The sequence below is a fragment of the Penicillium psychrosexuale genome (genome assembly GCF_028828465.1).
Source record: "Penicillium psychrosexuale strain IBT 29551 chromosome Unknown utg000004l, whole genome shotgun sequence".
In the NCBI taxonomy this organism is placed as follows: Eukaryota; Fungi; Ascomycota; class Eurotiomycetes; order Eurotiales; family Aspergillaceae; genus Penicillium; species Penicillium psychrosexuale.
In genome coordinates, this window is record NW_026643189.1 from 4,326,803 (window position 1) to 4,341,721 (window position 14,919).

The 14,919-nt window shown below is 48.2% G+C and overlaps 6 protein-coding genes across 6 annotated transcripts; 3 read left to right on the forward strand and 3 right to left on the reverse strand.

Moving 5' to 3' along the window:
• Positions 1-74: 74 nt before the first annotated feature.
• N7518_007513 (RAD52 DNA repair protein RADC) lies at positions 75-2,110 on the forward strand (the record flags this gene model as incomplete). Its single annotated transcript, XM_057188440.1, has 5 exons — positions 75-407; positions 466-552; positions 618-797; positions 852-1,032; positions 1,080-2,110. 5 exons carry the CDS (start codon positions 75-77, stop codon positions 2,108-2,110), a joined length of 1,812 nt encoding a protein of 603 aa, XP_057040143.1.
• A 1,196-nt stretch (positions 2,111-3,306) lies between these two features.
• Positions 3,307-3,662, forward strand: N7518_007514 (uncharacterized protein; the record flags this gene model as incomplete). Its single annotated transcript, XM_057188441.1, has 3 exons — positions 3,307-3,462; positions 3,515-3,608; positions 3,637-3,662. 3 exons carry the CDS (start codon positions 3,307-3,309, stop codon positions 3,660-3,662), a joined length of 276 nt encoding a protein of 91 aa, XP_057040144.1.
• Positions 3,663-4,662: 1,000 nt separating this feature from the next.
• Positions 4,663-7,851, reverse strand: N7518_007515 (uncharacterized protein; the record flags this gene model as incomplete). The annotated part of the gene is made up of 6 exons (XM_057188442.1): positions 4,663-6,904; positions 6,960-6,999; positions 7,052-7,245; positions 7,306-7,552; positions 7,614-7,749; positions 7,804-7,851. 6 exons carry the CDS (start codon positions 7,849-7,851, stop codon positions 4,663-4,665), a joined length of 2,907 nt encoding a protein of 968 aa, XP_057040145.1.
• Positions 7,852-8,977: 1,126 nt separating this feature from the next.
• On the reverse strand, positions 8,978-10,971 carry N7518_007516 (putative amino acid transporter; the record flags this gene model as incomplete). The annotated part of the gene is made up of 6 exons (XM_057188443.1): positions 8,978-9,012; positions 9,105-9,463; positions 9,517-9,721; positions 9,770-9,781; positions 9,833-9,992; positions 10,042-10,971. 6 exons carry the CDS (start codon positions 10,969-10,971, stop codon positions 8,978-8,980), a joined length of 1,701 nt encoding a protein of 566 aa, XP_057040146.1.
• A 344-nt stretch (positions 10,972-11,315) lies between these two features.
• On the reverse strand, positions 11,316-12,580 carry N7518_007517 (uncharacterized protein; the record flags this gene model as incomplete). The annotated part of the gene is made up of 2 exons (XM_057188444.1): positions 11,316-11,629; positions 11,689-12,580. The coding sequence occupies 2 exons, from the start codon at positions 12,578-12,580 to the stop codon at positions 11,316-11,318; spliced, it is 1,206 nt and encodes a 401-aa protein (XP_057040147.1).
• A 1,208-nt stretch (positions 12,581-13,788) lies between these two features.
• N7518_007518 (class I SAM-dependent methyltransferase) lies at positions 13,789-14,724 on the forward strand (the record flags this gene model as incomplete). The annotated part of the gene is made up of 3 exons (XM_057188445.1): positions 13,789-13,833; positions 13,885-14,171; positions 14,223-14,724. The coding sequence occupies 3 exons, from the start codon at positions 13,789-13,791 to the stop codon at positions 14,722-14,724; spliced, it is 834 nt and encodes a 277-aa protein (XP_057040148.1).
• Between the last annotated feature and the right edge of the window lie 195 nt (positions 14,725-14,919).

Genomic DNA, 14,919 nt, shown 5'->3' on the forward strand with positions numbered 1-14,919 from the left:
TCGAACTCGACACTCATTCACAACAAAACATGCCAGCGTGAGACCAATACCCCGGACCCGAAATACCATACCCCATGGAACCGAGCACTGATAGTGATAATCTCAGCGTTGGTGACCAACATCGGGGTAATGCAGGATCTATAATGATGCCGAACGCTACAGGAGCCGCTACAGCAAACCCATTCGAGGAACCCCAACGCCGCATCAGTGAATATACCGCACAGGAAATTGCAACACTACAGGCGCGTCTTGATAAGAAATTGGGACCCGAATACATCTCTGCGCGACCTGGTGCCGCGGGGCAAAAAGTGCACTATCTCTCCGCGGACAAATGCATTAATCTCGCGAATGAAGTGTTTGGATTCAATGGCTGGTCCAGTTCGATTCAGACGATTCAGATTGATTTTGTGCGTTGATCATATGTTTATCAACTACATCACATAGGGATTGACTAACGCTTATCAGGTTGAGGAGAATCAGAACACAGGCAAGATCAGCCTGGGACTTTCAGTCATCATGAGAGTGACCTTGAGAGATGGAACATTTCATGAGGTAAAGGAATATATTCGTGATATGAATTTCTAGTGGGCCTTGTGCTAACTCCAGCCCTCTTCTAGGATATTGGCTACGGACATATCGAGAACTGCAAAGGCAAGGCCGCAGCGTTTGAGAAGGCCAAGAAAGAAGGCACAACAGATGCTTTGAAACGTGCATTGAGGAACTTTGGCAACGTGCTAGGTAACTGTATCTATGACAAAGATTATGTGGCCAAGGTGACCAAAGTCAAGGCAGCGCCTGTAAGGTCCCCGATGTCTTCCAACTTGCAATGTGCCAGCTGACTATCAAAATAGGGACGATGGGACGTTGAAAATCTTCACCGTCACCCGGACTTCGCGCCACTTAAGAAACCGCTGCCTCCACCCAAACAAGTACCCGAAGAGGATGATCTACCCCTCCCTGGTCCTCCACATCAAGCGAGAGGAAATCATGCTGGGAATAATGTTTCTTTTGATGGAGATGGAGAGTTTGGCAGTATGTATTAGAATACACAAGGTTGAACTCCGGCTAATGATTTTTAGGTGACCTCTTTGATGAAGCCGATTTCGGGGTAGCTGATACCGATATGGGCAATCCTGATGAGATCGTAATAGACACAGAGATCCTTCGAGAACAGCAGCGTACTGTGCCAACGAACGGTCCAGCGCCTCAGCGAGGACCGCCTGTTCGAGCAGGATTTAACCCCGCTGTCGTAACACCATCAAAACCAGAGCGATGGAACGGTGCGGGCCAAGCAGGACGACCTAATCCCCCAAATGTGCGACAGAACCAATCTGCTATGCCGTCTCCAGCTGCGGTACAAGGTCGACCAATGGCCGCTCAAGGTCCTGCTCAAAATCTTGCGAACCCTAGACCATCAGTCCCACCACAGCAACCAGTTGGTCAGCATCCTCCACAAAAAAACATCGTCCAGCCTCCGACCAAAAAGGAAACCGGCCCCGGCGGCTTTCAGAAAACCGAGGACATGAACCCACCACCGCAAGGCACACCGTCAACGGGTTTCTTTTCCGCAAGAGCAGTGGACCTTCTCCGTGAAAATCCAAACTCCGTCCCGTCGGGCGTACCTCAATTCGATCCACATGCTGAGAGTCCCTCCATCCGCAAGACCGCTGGTGTAGACCACAGCAAAAGCATTCCTATTCCTAGGCCGATGCTGTCGAGCGCCTCCCCAGCACCCACCATTAATAAAAATAACGCAACACGCGATTTTGTCAATCCCGCAACGGATCTGCAGCGCAGAATCGGTGCTCCTGGTGGTGGGGTTAGCAGTCCAGTCGGCAGAGGCCCTTCTGTCTCATCGTATCGACCATTGACCCGGCCCAACCTTGACCAAAGGAACGTTTCCAACCCCGCTGTGATGAACCGAGGCAGCATGCCACCCCAGAATAACCTCAACGGAAAACGGCCTCCATTAGTGGACGTCACCAATGCCGATGGAACAGCTGGCGCACATCAAGGGGTCCCGACACTGGGTCCAAACGACCCAAAACGGCCTCGAGTCTCGGGTGCTGACCCCGGACCTCCTTCTGGGCCTCGCCCACTAGCCCAATAATGAACATGATCTGATTTGTCTTTCGGGATCGAGAGAGGGCATCAATGCGCGATTTTCAACTACAAGCGTTCCTATTTCATCGAAATTTCGTTTTAGCTTCACCTCTGGCCTACGGCGCCATAATATGGTTATCACGGCGGGGAAGTATGGCAGGCCTTCCGGAGTCTTCGAAGCAAATGGATCCACAGGATCCTATTCGGGGAAAACAGATGGGTAAACTGGATATCGATACATTTTTTCACATTAGCATATTCTATTTTTGTTATCCTAAACCGAACCTGGAGCATGCAGCACTTCAGGAACACAATGGCAGGCTTAGACCACAGGCTTATGTTGATCCGCAGAAATACCAATCATATCAAAATTGACATCATTTCGATACAAAAGTACGAACAGGGATTGGAAAATCTGGCCCTAAGCCTGATGCCAAAGGCAAGCAGAACCAGAACGTCGACCGGGACCTTCTGTCCCTACTCCCGCCGTGCTTCGAAGGCTAACGGGAAAGTCCAGAACGAATCCAGAACCAATCGCAGAGGACAGCAAGTATCTAGACCCTGGTAGGCACGAACCACAAGAAACACCCAGGTATTCCCCTATGCATATATATGCATGGGTAAGGGCCAGCCCGCGGCACCGGATAGCAGTTCCCATAGCCCGCGTTGTCGGTACGCTGGCATTAACGGATTGGTGCATCAGCTCAGGAAACACAAGGTCTAAGGCCCGATGAACAGTTCTCGGTTTGCTTGGCGGTGCCTGCAGGACGGTGAAATTCTAACCGGCGCAATTTCTCAAGGATGCGGCGCGATTTGGTATTTTTGCTTTTTTTACTTTTTTTTTACTTTTTTTACTTTTTTTACTTTCTTTGCTTTTTGCAATTTGTTTTTATTAATGTTGTTTTTCTTTTCTTCTTTGCATTACACACTCCGAGTGATGATCAAGCGCCGAGGCCACGAGTTGACTGATCGGCGTCTATGCTCCGGCTTCTTGCTTTTGTGGTGCCTGGAGGATATTGTTATCCTGCACTGTCCGAGGTGGGTAGTAGTAGACTAGGGCTACTGACTAGTTACTTGGGCGAAGGTGATTGCCACATACTATGATAGGAGTATATTTAAAGAAGAATGAACCCACGTTCATCGAGACATAATATCGCTTTTCATTGTCAAACTACACTGCTCATGGATACTATTCGAGTAAAGATGACTTCCTTGATTGGTCTTTCCTGGACCGGTTTTCCAGCAGCAAATACTGTTGCTGCCGGTCTCAGTCTCGTCTTCTTCGCTCTGGCCTCTGTTTTTCTATACTCCAGGGCTCATCGAGGGCGAGGGCATACCACAGACTCGACAGTTACCCAAGTAAGAGGCTCTAGTAAACTTTTGATGGTATTTTCTAACGTAATCTCTCTAGGGAACCATGATCATGATCAACATCCCTACTTGGAAAAGATCATATGGCCAAGATGTACAGCAGCCGTATAGGCGTGGATCATATAGCTTCGAAGGTAAGTAAGTTTATTTCCAACCCATCAGAGCCGTCTCTGACTGAATCCAATTGAGTTGAGATATCTAGATGGGATAATTCGGTGACAGGGTATAACTAGATCTCCACAAGACCATCTATATGCCATTATAGAATCAACGCTAGGATTTTGATACGTCATGCTATAGAGCCATACTACAAGTTCAACATATCATAAATAGCAAAGGCTAGTTCTTTAAAGACCGTGCAAATCACACCTCGTCAAGTCTACATGTCGATATCAATATAGACCGTTACGTACTTTGGCCATTATGTACTTTGGCCATTATGTACTTTGGCCATTATGTACTTTGCACCGGATGTCGCTTTGTCTTCCCCGATCGAACTTCCGGGTTCCGTTCCTGACCGCTGTGTCTGCATTTGTGAGCAGTGAATCAAAAAGAAAAGAAAGAAGAAAAGAAAGTACTGTGACAGGTCTGTTCGGGTGCAAAAGTCCTAGAAATGACCGGAACGGGAAGCATGTTCCCCGACTAATGCAGATCGGATATACCGAACTTGTCCAACTCAGAAGTAGGTTTTCTTTATTCCGGGTTGGGTGCAATAGTCTAGGCGGATGTATAATCTGAAACGTGTTTGCTTTTTCTTTTCTTTGTAGCGTGGTAATTTTGCGCTGTATGATGATAGAGTACCTACGTAGTGATAGGTCATGTTTACAGCGCTTTACTTTCTTCCCCTGCATTATTACATGTCTGACTCAATGGCTCATATCCCCAATGAACTACCTACATTTACATCAAGAGATAAAAAACAACAATTAGTTGATTAGAGCTTCAACTATCTGATTAATCATGCAAGACCCGTTAAACGATCATTTGACCTTTCGCTTTTGAACAATTGAACAACTGAAATAGGAACCATTCAGCCAGGGAAAGCAAAGATCTCAAAGCTCAACAAGGCCATAGAAAAGACGAAAATGAAACTGAAGTAGAGACCATAGATGATCAGAGCTGGCTGAGGCTAGTAGAAGAAGAAATCCACTGAAACTCAGACTCTGGAAGACAGAAGCCATTAACTAGTTAGCGGCGAGATTGGTTGGAAGTGAAGAAACCAGCAGCCTTCGCTTTGGGCTGGAGAATCGTCGCAGGGTCAGGCATGGAGAACAGTCCACCCGGAGCTTGCTGGGAAGCTGGGCCATTGAAGTAACCCATGGAGGTCGAAGCACGGTTTGCAACATCCAAGGAGGGCCGATTCTCAGTGTTAGCATGCTGAACGGAAACAGTACGAATGTGGGCTGTTGGCACATCGCGCAACGTGGTTGGCTCATAGGCAGAGGGTGCAGGTCCAATCACGCGGGGTTTGTATGGCGCAGGGCCGATTGTACGAGCGCCCGTTGCCTGGAAATCCTGGTGCTTGGGAATGTTTGGATGGTTTGCGCTCAACACCCGAGCAGTGGTCTGGGAACGCACCGCATTAGGTTCAATAACGTTAGCATTGGGAGTGACAAGGGGTACAGATCCTGCAAAGATCGAATCGTTCAGAGTCTGTGGCTTTTTCGTTGACTCCTTTGCACGTGATCCCAGAGCAGGAGTAGCCTGAACGGACATATCGGATGTAGTAGCCTTCTTTGGAATTCCCAGCGGACGAAGAGCTGGGGCTGGGACCACACGCTGCGGTTGGAGGGGCGCGGCGAGTTTGTCCGAAACCTGAAGAGTCTCGAACTGCGAAATTACGTCGGAACTCTCACTATTGGTTGGCGAGAGGCCGGGCACATGTACCTTGCGCGCGCGTTTATCGGCAGACGGGGGTGAGTTTGAACTAGACGAAGGGGGAGGCGGCGATCGGTGCCCCTCAAATGGAGTAATATCGCGCCGGGCAGTCGAAGAAATTTCAATAGTGTTGATTCCTTGCTGCGATGCGGAAAGATATTCCACAAGTGCAAGCAGATTCCCCAGCCGACCTTCTATATCCGATGATGCAGGTGCTGCAGGTGGTGGAGATGCTGTAGGGATCAACTGAAGCAATTTAGATTCCAGTATGCGTTCGATATCATGTGCAGTAGCCAACTCTTGGGGCGAACGAATGTGTTTGCGAATGTCGCGAAGTTCTTCAATAATTTTCGGACCATATAGACCGAAGCCGTCAAGTTCTCGACTTGAATCATTGCTCGTTGTTTTAGGGGCAATGACTTCGTCAATGCTCTTGGATGGCACCGACTCTCCGACCTTCTCGGCAAACTTCAGACCTGCCAATTCTGCAGCACCTGGACTGTGGACAGTCATTGTGTTCAAATGGTGAGGGGTTATCATTGCTGAATTAACTGGGGCGTCATCGTCGCTAAGAAGATCATGATATTGGGGTTTATGCTTGGTTTCCTCCATCTGGCCAACAGGAACATTCTGCTTGTTGTCTTTGAGTCGAGTGACCTTGGCGACGGGTGTCTTGATGGCCACTGTCTTGAAATGGCGAGGGGTTGTCATAATTGGAGTGTCATCGCTAAGAAGATCATGAGATTGGGGTTTATGCTTGGTTTCCTCCATCTGAACATTCTGCTTGCTGTCTTTGAGTCGAGTGACCTTGGTGACGGGTGTCTTCTTGGCCTCAGCGAGGGGCATAGAGGTTTCCAATGAGACTGCTGTCTTGCTTGGAGGAGCCGTGCTCTTCTTTCGTGGCTCTTCGCCAGGCAAAACCTTCCATTGAATTTTATCCGTGGCAGTTGCGACCACTGCTGGAAGAGGCTGAGAATCCGTCACCATGTGTTTCGCCTTTTTGGGCTTGCCGCCTTGTTTGACAGAAACAGAAACCGAATGAGGTGGGGGTGGGGTGGGTTCTTCCACTGGAGGGAGTTTATTACGTGGCTGAGAAGATTTGAGTGTATCAGGCTGGGCCTTGCGGGTTTTGAAGGATGCGGTCCTCTCAAGAGGAACAACACGGGCTGACCGTGAGGGTGTCTCCACTCCATAGGGTCCAATATGTGGCTGAGATTTCTTGGTTCCAGTAGTAGCCTGGGCCGTGGAGGGTTGGAACGATGTAGTCTTCTCAATAGGAACAACCCGAGATGGCGTTGTCGATGTTGCCACTGGCGATGATGCAGGCTTCGCAGCTGGAAGAATGCTCGCCTTTTTCTTCTTGGGTGTATCGCTCGGAGGCATTTTCACCCTTGGCACGTTGGGTGGAATGGATTCCTGCGAAGATGTAGTCTTCTGAATTGGAGCAGAGACGATTGTATCGGTAGGCTTCTTGTACGTTTCAGTTGCTCGGCGAGACTGAAATAAGGACATGAAGTCCCCGGGCTCAGAGATTCTAGTGGCGAAGTTGATACTGGCCAAGAGTTAGCATATTAATCTCACCAAGAGAAAGAAGCCGGATCACTTACGCCGGAGATGCCCGATGAGGCCTGATGGCGGAAGGCGGGACTAAGAATATTGTTAGCTGTGTTCTTTTTCTGTACCCGTGATCAAAACGTACTGTGAACCTGTTCTTGGGCGTTGCCCCTTCCTCTGCCTCTGCCTCGTCCACGTCCCCTTCCTCGATCTCGAGCATCGCTGTCATCGTTGTTGCAGTTTAACGCAGGGTCCAAATGAATGCTGGCCGACATTGTAGCCGAGCGACCGCGCGGTCCTGGGAGTCCTGAGAGTGTAACATTTCCATGAAAGGAGGGTCTGCGAGTTATTCACCGTCAATTTGGATGTCTGAAATGTCGGGGTAAATCAATTTCTTACCTTGGAGGGATTGGGGGAAGATTAGTAGGTCCCCTGGGGAGAGGAGTAAAACCACCTCGTCCTCTCTTTCCCATAACACCACCACCGCGACCTGCAGATGGAGTTGGGTAAAGGTGGTTTGCGTAGGTTTGCGGCTGACCTCCACTGGGGTGCAACATCGCGTGCAAATTAGCTCGGTGGGACTGGCCGCACTCTATGTCATCGAGTTCCTCCATTCCACTAGTATCTCCGATCTCAGCATGCAAATCTGCGACAAAGATTAGTAAAAGCCTAGAGGGGCTCAAGGGCGTTTCTTTCTCGGTACTTACTTGCCCATTTGCTCAATTGAGCTTCATCTCTCTGATCAAGACGTCGCTTGGATTCAATATCGGCAATGTGGGCACGAGCCTGTTTCCTGATCTCGTCTGTGGAAATCATTTCACGCCGAGCGGTTCCTAGGTCCGCCTATTGATTCAGTCAGTCAGAGAAGCCAGATAGAAGTGAGAGGCTAGATATTACCATTTGAAGCAGTTGCATCTGGCGGAGCTGCTCCGCGGACTCGCTCATCTTGCCGGTGCACTTCCCGTGGCGGGTGAAATGTGAACAACGGTAATGAGGATATTAGATACACTTATACGACACGTCGTTGTCAACGTGTTACCGGCTTAGTACTATGCTTCGGTTGGCCAAAGCGCGAAGGTAAGAGAGGAGTGAGTGAGAGGGAAGGTTAAAGCGTGGGCGATGGTGTATCCCAGAGAGAACGTCTTTGCAGGTCAAAGCGACCTTAGAGGCTTCGAAAGAAGGACAAAGATAAAATGAAGCTTGAAAATCACAAGCAAGGTCCCTAAGGGACAGGCGACCAATGGGGATACTCCGAGGACTTGGGACTCTGCGGAGCGAAAGAAACAGAGACGGACAAGCAGATTTGTGCAAAGCACCCGAGATGAGACTGTGAGAGCCGCTCCAAACGAGAGAATAAGCGAAGAGAAAAACAGGGAGAGAGTGGTTGTAGAAGGAAGAAAGAGAGAAGACGGCAGGAAGGTAAATAAAGGAACGATCAGAGCCAGTTGGATCAAAGACGCGTGCGTGAACGCACAAACATATGAGGGTATCGCTCCTTTGGGTAGCAACGAGGCTGCATAGTGTGTTCTTGATGTTGCGCGGATTGTCCATCGCACCTTCCGTGGAAGCCTTTTGGCCTTAGGGACTGGCAGGCCACGTGCGAGATGGCCACGTGCGAGTCGCGTATACATGTCATAGCAAAGTCCTATAGATATACGTTAGAATGACATTGATAATCATCGTGGTGTTTGGGGATGCAGAGAGTGAGCGGAGTTGTAGAAGATGAGAAACGAAGCAGACGGATTGCGATACCTAAATCGCAAAGTGCACGTGCCTAGAATATACTTCACCGTACTTAGTCTAACTGCACAGTATATACATACTGCTCACCTGGGCACACAGTATCTATCAAACTACCTGCTAGCTATCTTGAGACGTCGCAATCCATTTCTACATAAAAACGGCACGTAGCCACTTTTGAAGGAGAATATTGTAAGGTATGATAGGAAACAGCTATTTGTTCAAAATGGATACATATATACATAGCAACACGGCTCCAAGAGGCTTTTCGAGCACACTGAGAGTACAAATCGCCGCTATCTGTGGAAAGTCCTTGAGGAATCCCTTCCCTCTAACGTGCGCTGCAACTATGGGCCTCGCCATCATCTGCAAATTTCAATGTTAGTATATTTGCGGAGGATGCGACCAAATAGCTATCAACTGGGTCCAATTGCAACCATCTTCCGGGACACACTTACTTCGAATGATCTTGATGACCGCCTGCACTACACTGACACCCATCACAAGCACACCAAAGCAAATACATAGGTATGCTGGGATCTTCTCTCGCCGCGTAGCACTGCTAAGCTTGATGTAACAGAGAGGAGGGAATATATAGGCCAGAGCAGCAGCACTAGTCGCGCCAATGAGCTCAAATACACTTCCCAGATCACAGGTTATCAAGGATAACACCATCGAAGTCACCACCAGCGCCGTTGTGAAGATAATATGCCGAACAGTGTTGTGTGGTTCGTCGGGGAAATAGTAGGTTGTCATGACGGAACGGCAGACGAACGCCTCGAGCGGTAGTGTGGTCAACATGTTCAAGCCAAAGCAGCTAATAGAAGTCAGTCAAGAATCTCTATATCAAGACCAATGGGAAAATTGTACAATCGTGCGATATTGACAACGATATTGTCTGATGGGAAGTTGTTCAGAACGTTGCCCTGGGTTTTAGACCCGAACGACAGAAACCCTGCGATACCCATTGCTAGACACATCACCAGAGATATTCCTGTCGAGTAATGTGTGACTCGGGCGAAACGGTCGAGTGTCGGCTTTTTCAGTGAGCCATAGATCAGAAGACTGTTGTGGTCTGTGAAAATTAGTGGTTGGGATATCAGTAGGATAAAAAGGAACATACGACAAACGAAAGCTGGAAATTGTTAGAAGCTTTCCAATTATTGACGGGACAGCTAAGACTTACCAAAAGAAATGACCCCGACAGCCTGAAAAAAGCCAGTGTTGAATACGAGGTGGCTTTTGATCTCTCCACGCGATTCAGGCGGGACCCGAAAGCCCTGGGTGATGACTGTGACGACAATGACTATCATGCTAACAAATGCCAAGGCGGATGCTTTTGCCAGCTACCTGACTGTTAGTCTATGATAAATAGTAAGGAAAGAACGAGCTGACCTTAGCAATGTCTCTATACAAGGACAATGGATATGAAACTACCAAAACGAAAATAACGATAACCGCCCTGCGGTCTGTGAAAAGCCAGAGGAAGGCCATATCCTTAAGAGACGGAAATAAAGCGCCTAGAACGTGTGGAATGGTATCGCCAACAATAATGCAGAATGCGACCATGCCACCGAATGCAAATGCCCACTGTGCAACTGAGATCGCGATGAGACCACTCTTCCCGAAGCAATGCTGCATAGTTGCCTGAAAGGAATCCGCCCCACTCAATTTAGAGTTGACCACAATCAATCGAATGGTCCAGTCCACTGTGACGGTCAAGGCAGTCAGCAGCACAATTCCCATCGCCATGCCTGCTTGACGGAGCGCGTAAGGTTGCCCAATAATCCCAGCGCCGATAATGCTGTTGGCCATGTTCATGAACGCCATTTTCATCCCACTCCGCGGCCGCGCATTTTCGAGATGATCTTCGGGGAAGAAATCGTCCGACGTTGCAAGTGTCACACTAGGCGCTTCGATATTTGTGAGAAGAGGAATTGATTGTCCACTGTGGTGTGTCCCTGGGCCTCGGTTTCCAAGTTCATAGTCCTCGTCCTCCAGCCATAGTGTGTCATCTGGACTGTCGTCCGGGCTGAGAGTACGCTCAATGGAAATGCGATTGTCTTCGGGCTCTTCGTCCAGGTCGAATCGAACTCGGTTCATGGTACGGGGTATACGGCGCTTTCCGTCGGTTGCAGGTTGAGAAATCGCGGAGTGGGATATGCTACTTGTCGCGTTATGTGAGGGGATCGGCGACGGAAGAGGCTCCGGATGGAGAGCTAGATCATGCTCCTCGCTTGAAGCAGACAGGAGGGATTGGGCTTCATGTTCATCCTGGCCATTCCGGGCATACAGGTGATCCTCTGACAACTCATCCCCTGGCATCGCTGAGCGTAGATAGTTGGAAGTGTAACGGTTACTTTCAGGCCACCTGGATTAAGGCCACACGTGACAGATTGTCGATAGGGGAGTACGATAAGAGATAACGGTGGTTAAACCGCGGTTCCGAGGTTCACCATATGCACGTCACGGGTACTCCACTGTATAGTACGGAGTACTTCCGAATGGGTCTATCTAGTAACAAATAATTAGAGTTGAATACAAATGAAGGATGAATATTCTTAGGATCAAAAGGCACAGTCCATGGCACAAAAAAAATTAGACAGTATCTGCAGTATATATTCAAGGGACCCTTGTCTCATTCATTCAGAAAAGTAGAAAAACAATGACTACTCATCTAACACAACCTCAATGATACTGCGAACAGGGTTATCCAGCCCAATAATTCTTTCAATCCGGAATCCAGTGCCTTCCATGAGAGCATGCCATTGCTTCATACTGCGCTCTTTACCAGCCATGAAAAACATGTTGATGTCATAAAGAACCTTTTGTGTGTCTGGCCGAGTATCTGTCAGGACAATATCGCAAATGAGAAGCTTCGAGTTGTAACCCCTCATTGCCGGAGCCAAGTTTCGGAGAATTGTTCTGCACTCTGCATCTTGCCAGTCATGTAATATGAGCTTGAGTAGATATGCCGCAGCACCTAAATAACAGGTATAAGCAAATATCATATCAAGTCCAAATATAACTCTGTCCACCTACCTTTGATGGGTTGCACCTCTTCAAAAAAGTTGTAAGGTTGCACTTCGACTTCGGGCGAACACACCCTATCTCCAGCTGCAATCACCGCTGGTAGATCCTGGAGGACATATCGCCCTTTGAGGTTTGGATATGAGGATTGTATATTCTGGATGCTTTGGCCTTTTCCACCGCCAATATCAACTAGAACGACTCCATCCTCTTCGACTTGAAGGCTACTGAAGTCGTATAAGTCACCTAAGGGGTCTTTGAAGCTTGTCATCGCTTCATTGAATATTGTTGCAGCTTTGGGATCTTGTTGTAGCAGCGAAAAGAAATCCACATTTTTGGCCCCCTTCGCAAATGCGAAAGGCGTGTTCAGTCGGTCAGAGGGGCTCACGAAACCCGTGGTGTTGAAGAACTCAATGTATGAAGACATAGGTCTGAAAACATTATCCCATGAGTGTCTGGTATACGACTGCATGAACTTGTTGTTCCATTCTTGAGACAAGGCGGTCTGCTTGAATGTATCCTCTCCAACCTCCTCGAAGATGTTCAATGCTCCTAAGGCGCGGGTAATGCGCCCAGTGAATTCCAAGTCTGTTCCTGCCTGCTTTGCTAGGTGCTCAACCGTGAAAGGAGCGGAGGTTGGAAGGTTGTCAAAAAGGCGCATCTCGATGGCCAGCCTCACGCAAAGAACCTTATGGGGTTGGAAGTGAAACGCCATCAGAGACCGTCTCGGTTCCACTGCGCATTGTGCAAGCTTCTGGGAGGTCACATCGATGCTTGTTAGAGCTGATATCCTCTCTGACTCGGACTCAGCGTGCGAGTATTGCAAAATTGCTTCGTTGATGGTGGATGCGAGGGAGGCGAGTTTGATAGGGGATGGCCCATGGGACATTACTTCGATAGTCATGCTGGCGGATTCTGATAATCTGAAGATGGATTAGGATATCAAAGGACGTATATATACATCAGCAGTAAATCGAGCCTATGAACTCCATGGATGGGGTCTTTTGGGCCATCTTCCGCGGAACTCTCAGCCGAGGACCTACCAGCTGCAGACGATAATTCTGTCAATGGTTGCCCCATTTACTATTTCAGTGGCTAGCTGAATTGAATGTAACCGGGGTTTACATAAAGTTCTACTATGCAGATCGGCATTAATAACAATGAACTGATAGCGAAAAATTAATCATGACCTGGTTGACTGCCTACGTTTGATTGCTCGGGGCGTTGTCGGCTAAATTAACCTCACTATATGTGGCGGTGACTGCCTGCATTGAAAGTGGCTGGCTCGGCCGTATCTGCCGGCTACTGTGTATCCACGTACTGATGGATTTTGATACTGCCCAGGCTTATGCATGATGTCGGTGTGGTGAGATTACGATTGGAACAGACCGGTGAACGCCATGAGCTGAAGATATTTTGTGGATGCATGCCAAGTTATCCCAGTCGAGAGCAGTTTAGCGCTGGAGCTATTTCTCGGTCCACACGGAACTTCCCGTAGTCACACCCGAGAGGCTATCGAGAAGTGATCTATCGAGTGTGGGTCGTGGCTCTAGTGGGCTGGTCATATGAGTAGTTACCCTATTATATCGTACTTAGAATGGGACTGTAATGCCGATCAAGGCGTAAAATCATATCCCGAGACAGAGAAACTAAGATCGTTCATGATTGGCGCTTACAAACCTCATTTTGTACAAAGTATGGCTCTCGCCTCAAAAATCCTCAGAAATAGAAAAATAGTAAGGCAAAGCTCATCATCCTGTGTGACTTGCTACACCAACGTGAACTTTGATTTGGCTGGCTAAAGCAGAGATCTGCAAATATCATGATTTTGAATCTCGATGCATGTGGCGGTGACGGCACTGACTTGTGGCGAGCTGAAGCCTCTCCATATTTGTTGGTTTTTACCGATGAGTGCCACGTCAACCTAATTAAACTTGTAAGACCGCGCGAGAAATCTATGCAGGACGGATAACAGCGGATTGCAGCCTGAAGATTCGCTTCATCAATCAGAAATATACATTCTCTTAAATAAGTCATATACCGTTCTCTAAGCGCTCCTATCTTCTTCTAACCATCTGCACGAAGTCCATATATCTTGGATACACTTGAAAAATGACCCAGACACAGATTCCTCCAAAAGACTATTGGTCTACAGAGGTCTGTGGCCATGAACTCTTGCCTTGTCTTGTCTGCGCTGACCAAATCTAGACATATGCAGCTGCGGCTTCTTTTGTCCCCCATTTTGCCGACACTCTCGTCCAAAGCATAGAATTTAACCCTACGGACAGAGTTCTAGACATTGGATGTGGTGATGGCAAGTTTACCACCAGCTTTGCTCCCTCGGTCAATTATGTTATGGGCGTTGACTCTTCCCCATCCATGATCAACACGGCCAAGACATTGGACTACGGTGGAACGACCACGGATTTCCGTGTTGTCGATTGTCGGCACCTTGAAGAAGATGCAGAAGTTATGAATGGAAACTGGGATAAAGTGTTAGTATCCGTGTTCCCACTTCCTGTGGAACCGTGCTGATACAATTTTAGCACTTCCAATGCTGCATTCCATTGGATCTTGAAAGACCCACCTACCCGTATCTCCACATTGGAAAATATCTTTCAATCAATGAAGCCCGGAGGTACGTTCTTCTTTGAGATGTGCGGACATGGAAATGCACCAGAAAAGGTCACAGCATTCATGTTCGCCCTTGTCAACCATGGAGTTCCAATCGAGACGGCGGAAGCTATGTGCCCCTGGTTTTATCCGTCCGACGTCTATATGAAGAAGATCATTGAGAGTGTTGGGTTTCAAGTTAAGATGATTGAACTTAACCCCCAACCGCTGGAGCTGACCACCTCTGATAACGGTGGACTGGAAGGATTCATGAGATTAATCGGCGCTCAGATGCTGGATATCTTGGATACCGAGGAGAAGAAGAATAGTGTGATAGAGCAGATCTGCCGAATGCTCCGGTATGGGACTACAAGAGAAGATGGGAGTCAATGGATCACATATGCCAGTCTGAGATGTGTTGCTGTTAAGCCGTGAGCAGATCTCAGCAGCAATTTCCATTTTAAGCAAGATCTATAACAAGAATTTAGCTTTTCAGCTGAGCCTTTACAAAGCCCAAATTCATGTCGTGAAAGTAAACAGGTATTTAAGAATTGAATGCACGCGATGTCAGGGTAAGAGTCTAAAGTCATGTGCCCTGTCCATGTACTGTAGCCGCATCCATCCCTCTCC